Source organism: Diospyros lotus, chromosome 7, assembly GCF_014633365.1.
Source record: "Diospyros lotus cultivar Yz01 chromosome 7, ASM1463336v1, whole genome shotgun sequence".
Lineage (NCBI taxonomy): Eukaryota > Viridiplantae > Streptophyta > Magnoliopsida > Ericales > Ebenaceae > Diospyros > Diospyros lotus.
Genome location: NC_068344.1, coordinates 29,992,497 through 29,998,155, shown reverse-complemented (window position 1 = coordinate 29,998,155; position 5,659 = coordinate 29,992,497). Strand labels below are relative to the sequence as shown.

General features: G+C 36.0%; 1 protein-coding gene across 1 annotated transcript; it reads right to left on the bottom strand.

Annotated features, from left to right (window-relative positions):
• Window positions 1-3,538: 3,538 nt before the first annotated feature.
• LOC127805659 (tetraspanin-15) lies at window positions 3,539-5,203 on the bottom strand. The gene is made up of 2 exons (XM_052342411.1): window positions 4,622-5,203; window positions 3,539-3,944 (listed from the first exon to the last, which is right to left on the bottom strand). Exons 1-2 carry the CDS (start codon window positions 5,201-5,203, stop codon window positions 3,648-3,650), a joined length of 879 nt encoding a protein of 292 aa, XP_052198371.1. The 3' UTR covers window positions 3,539-3,647.
• Between the last annotated feature and the right edge of the window lie 456 nt (window positions 5,204-5,659).

Genomic DNA, 5,659 nt, shown 5'->3' with positions numbered 1-5,659 from the left:
ATTCGCTAAAAAATAAAAAAATTAAATAATACCGTCACTAAAAAATAAAAAAAATTAAATAAGAAAATTAAAATTTAGTGATGGGGTTGACCCCATCGCTAAAAATAAAAAAAATTAAAATTTATCGACGGAGTTACTCCCGTCGGTAAAAATAAATAAAAAAAATTGAATAAAAAAATTCAAATTAGCTAAAAAATAAAATAAATTTAAATAAAAAATAAAATTTAGCGACAGGATTTCTGTTGCGAATTCCATCGCTAAATTTAGTGACAAGGATTCTGTCGCTAATTTCATCGCTAAATTAAAAAAATATTTAAAAAAATTAGCGACGGAAATTCAGTCACTACAGTGACGGAATAATTTCGTCTCTAAATTCCGTCGCTAAATATGATTTTTCTTGTAGTGATTGTTGTTAAGCAGAGGTATCTCCCTCTCACTTTCGACCCACTGCCATAAACTGAGACCTCTCAAATGAGCTTTCATTTTAACAGCCCATACTTGATAATTTTCTCTATCAAAAATTGGTGGCAAAAGAGATGATGTGTTGGTGGAAGCCATAGAAATAAAGAAGGCGTTGATGGGTTCTCTCTCACAAGCCCCTTAAAATCATTGAATGCTCTGATACCACTGTTGAAATTTTAGAGACATTGGTAGCTATGAAGTTAACGAATAAAAACTGTAGAAAGAAAAACATGAATGTGAAGATTGTAACCCTTATTATTTTTATTCACATCATCTGCCTTTAAATAAGAAATATATGTTAACTGAATAACAAAAAAAATAGGATTTACTATTGGACTTAAATTTAAAAATAACGAAATTATCTCAACCCACTAAATCAGTAAACAGAATCAAAGAGCCAATCATAACTGACAATTTTGACCCAATCAACCCACTAAATTAGTAACTTTGAATCAATATTCAACACTCTCTTCCTCTCTCTCTCTCTCATGGAGATGAGTTTTTTTGGCATAATGAGATGAGCTTTTTGGCCTTCAAACGTTAATTTAAGTGAGAGCATTATTCCAATTTTCTTGTTAGTTATTCCACATGTTAGAAATTTTAAGGAGTTTGCTTTTAAAGATGCCCATTTCTTTATCTTAAAGGTGTGCTTGAGTGATTTTTTAGAATTTTGCTATTGGGTTTTCCATTTTCTTTGCCTAATGGTTCTCTTTGTCGAAATGAATTTTGTGTGGTAGAGCGCTGAGTTTTGTTTTTTTCATACACGATCAATCTAAGTCCTTTCTTTATAAACCCTAGATTTCTCTCCTTTTATACTAAAATCCTTCGTCATCCATAACCATGGAGTGACACAGCTAAAGCTTGTCGACCCCAACCGCCTATTGATTGGTGGCCACTGCTAGAGGGGATGTGCTTCACACACCACCACAAACTCACCTCATGCATCACATGTTCATTAGGCCAACTGATTGTTTCAAAATTTTAGTTGATTCTTAGGGTGTGCACAACTTGTTTGGCTACAAGCTTGCGACATTCGTTTTTCTCATATTTTATGTAGCCTTATTTAAGTTGAATAGTATTAAAATAGCCTAGTTAGGCCCATTTGTAATTGGTCCCACACATGGGCTAACCTATGGATGACCCATACTATTCTTTCGCTTTGTTTTTCACATTCGTTTTATTTGTTCTCACCAAAAATGGGTAGACACTCGTTTTTGAGGTAAACAAACGCCATGAGTCTCAAAGATGAGACAAAAGAGCTAGAATTCACATCCTAAAGGAAATGGGCTCAAACTTCACGCCTTTCTGTCCATTCTCATCTTTTCAATGAAATTGATGAAGCTTTGAGTAATATGATTTCTTTCTTGTACAAACAACTGGTGCACTCCCTATCTTAGATCCTTTCTTGCATCATGAAGACATTACAACATTATAAGATATGTATGGTTACAAATCTCACATATTCAATTGCTTCTGTTGCTCATTTAGTGATTAATTAGTTAAAAGCAAGTATCTGCACCTTAGTCTCTTGCTTATGGAAGTTGCTTAATTTGTAGTTGAAGTGGCTGGTTAGACAAATGGCCGGCAGAGGAATACTACGACCAACAACTGAGGAGGCTGCTATGATTACAGAAATAGAGCATCTTACTAGCTAGTGAGAGCTGTGCACTTGCCGAAAAGCTTGATTTTCACTCTGCATGAAATACCGAGGCGCAAAGCAAAGATCATAAGGTCCCTAAACAGAGGGTGGCATTCGGAGAAAGTTTATGCATGCTAGACAAGATGAAGAAAGCAAAAGCTAAAATCAGGATTGGGGAAACATGTCGAAAAGGATATGCGACAAGCACACATGGAGGCACAAAGCTTGCTGAGAGGTGGACAAGAGCTGAGAAACCAAATCGGGGAGGCTACTAGGGGATTGACAGAAGGCTGTGTTGAAATCCAAATGCGAGAAGAAATGCCTGATATCTGAAGCGGGAGCACATGCGCATAGCGGTGTTGGATGGTAAGAAGAGAGCGCGTGGTAAGTTTTCTTGATCGTATGTAGTTTGGAACAAGAAAATCAATCGCCTTTTTGCTTACCGGAGCTACCCTGATTATCCGACTCTGGTGCATGGTAATGCTTCCAATCAGATGGGTGACCGGACTGCAGGGCATGGAAATGGCCGACAACGAATTATTTCCCGGGAATACATACATTCTGCTTGTCCCTTAATTAAAGGCAATTATGCACAAGGTGCCATTGGAGGCGTGAATGGCAGTGGGCATATCCGAAGTTCAGTTGGTTATGTTTTGTTAATCTATAGTTGAACCTTTTCCTTCATTTAGCAGCTTTGTTTTCTCTTATATATGAAGTCTTTTGGTTTTTATATATAATTCAAGGATTGTAGTTAAGAGGATATATAATCATATTCTATATGTCATTTGATTTTAGTAGTCGTATATCTTTTGATTGGTGTAGTGAGGATTCAATTATGGTTCCAAAAACTTTTGGTTGGATAATGATTTTTTGTCATATCAAGTTGTCGGGCTAATTTTGGTCATATCAAGTTGTTCGAACTAAGAGTATTGAGTTAGTGAATTTCTTTTCTTCCCTTTTCTAATTATTTTTAATGATTAAAAACAAAAAAGGTTAAAAAGGAAATTCACCAAGTGAACCAACCTATTAAAACTAATAGTCGCTGTCTTCTGGCGTTATGGTTGGGTATAGTCGCTGTCCACTTACCTTATATTCTTGGGTTAAAAATTAAATTTTTAACTTTCAAAATTATCTATAACCATAAGAAAAACTTAAATTTGTAGGAAATATTGTTTACTAGAGTGTAATATTGTTTATTCGATCTAATATATGTGACCAAAAATAAAAGACTGATGGAAGCATGGTGAGGTGAGTTGATGAAATGAAGAAAACTTGTACCCATAGAGAGAGGAAATCATCTATAGAAAGCCAACGGGCAGGATTATTTATAGAACATGAAATCATTTGATAATCTAAAAAGCCCAAAACAATTAGCTAACAAAAATTCTAATCTTATCACCGGAGTTGGAGCCCAGTTAATGTGGCAGGCAACAGCATTAATGAGCTTGAGGGCTTGATTATCTTGTGAGTTCCAATTATCCAACTGTTAGGTCCGAGTGATATAACATTACTAAAATAAAAAATAAATAAAAAGAAATTCTAATCTCTATCCAGCATACTGCTCACTCATTGTGGCGACAAAGAGAAGGAGATGGGAGATAATGAGTAACAAGGCCATTACAACAAGAAAGGTCCCAAGTTTACCCCATTTGCCCAGAAGTGTTTTGAGGAACCCTTCTTTGCAAGCTTGGCAATTGTAACACAAAACGTTCTCTTTGTTCTTCCACAGATCGCAGTCTGTGTTGTCTGGCATAAGCTGTCTGTCTACTACGTCTTGCCTCTTCCAGAAGGTGGCATTCACATACTCCATCTCGCAGTTCAGCGGCGGCCTGCAGCATCCAGACTTCACTCCAACATTAAAACAAGTAAACGCATGATTTGGTTAGCAAATTATGCCAATTATATCGTTAATATGCAAGAATGATTGCAAGCAAAATCGTCCTGCTACTACTACCAAAAATAAAGAAAAACAAAAAACAGCCATTGACTTTGCAATCCAAAAGAATTAATCCCACAAAAACAAATCCAACATCCAAACCTAAAATGGAATGAAACTTCCAATAATACACCAAGGGCAAGAAGCTTAATGAAGATTATTTAATAAATAGCACAAACAGCTTCACATAACAGGCTCATTTCATCAATAACCCTCAATAAGCAAAGAAATTGCCAATGATGACTTAGCTAGCAAGAATGGACCTTTGACTCCAGATGCCAAACCCGAAGAAGAAACAATATGGAAAATATGGACGAGAGTCTATGAAAGGGGCTGTTCGATAACCGAAACCTGATTTTTAAACGTCCCCCTAAAAATTGCAAATATATATATATATATATATAAAACACCGATTAATTGATTGCAGACATTTCTGGCGTTTACAGGGCATTTCTAACAACTAGACAACTAGGTGAGGTGATTAGTAAATAAATTGTGAAAGAAATGAAATTAATAAATAAAAATGAATGATCTTTGGGAGATATATATATATATATATATATGCATGTTGAAATCCACATTACCTCTATGTAGGAAAATCTACTTTTGGAGAAGTCATATTCCTTGAGCATGTAAGTTCTAGAAAACAAATCATCACATCTTCTTGCGGTATATATGCAGGATTTGATCCTGTCCCAGTTCTTATCATCAGCAACTTTCTTCTTCAGCCACACCGGCGAACCGGGTATCGTCCGGCTGTATTGCATGTAAGCTCCGATTAGGCCAAGGCCGACGGTGAGCATCAGAACCAGCGGAACCATAACCACCAGAAATCCGGGCACCGGAAACTTAGCTCTGAAGTACACAACAAGGTTGCTGCTCAAGAACACAAGGATCAAGCCAGTGACAATGCCGATTTGTAGCTTTGGCAGCCTCAAGAGATCTTCGCAATCTTGTTGTTGAATGTACAGCAGCCATATCACTGAGAAGAGAATTGGAAGAGACAGCAGAAATGAGATTAGGGTTAATGGAAGAATCAAATTCTTAAGAGGAATCGCCATATGTTGCTTTGATTTAGCATTGCCATGTTCTTGCTTCTCTTCTCTCTTGTCTTCTATCACTGCCACTGCAACTGTTTCTGCGGCGGCGTTAGAACTTTCTGCCATATTGAAACAAAGAACTAATCAACTACAAACCTTAAAGCTTAACTTTCGTGCATACTCTGAAAATATGTCATAGCTAACTTCCTAATTTATTCTCTCTCATTTTTTATTTTTTTTATTTTTATTTTTTGGGCTAGGTGACGCCTGGAAATTCAATCAACAAACTGATGCGCTGAATTCTCTCTTTCTCAGATATTTTTGGTTAGGTGAGATAAATGCTTGGTAAAAAGAGAGATTGCTGGGAGCGGTGACAGACCGAGTCTTTGGCTAATTAATGCTTCAATTACAAAACCATATGCATAATAATTATTTGGTTATTAAATATTATGTATGCTTCTATATATACTTTGGAAATTAACTTCACTTTATTTTTCTAATAAATAGAGATCAATGTTTGTTTGGTTTGGGAAAAATAATCTGTTGTGAGACCAAGTTTAAGAGATCAAAACCTAAAAAATG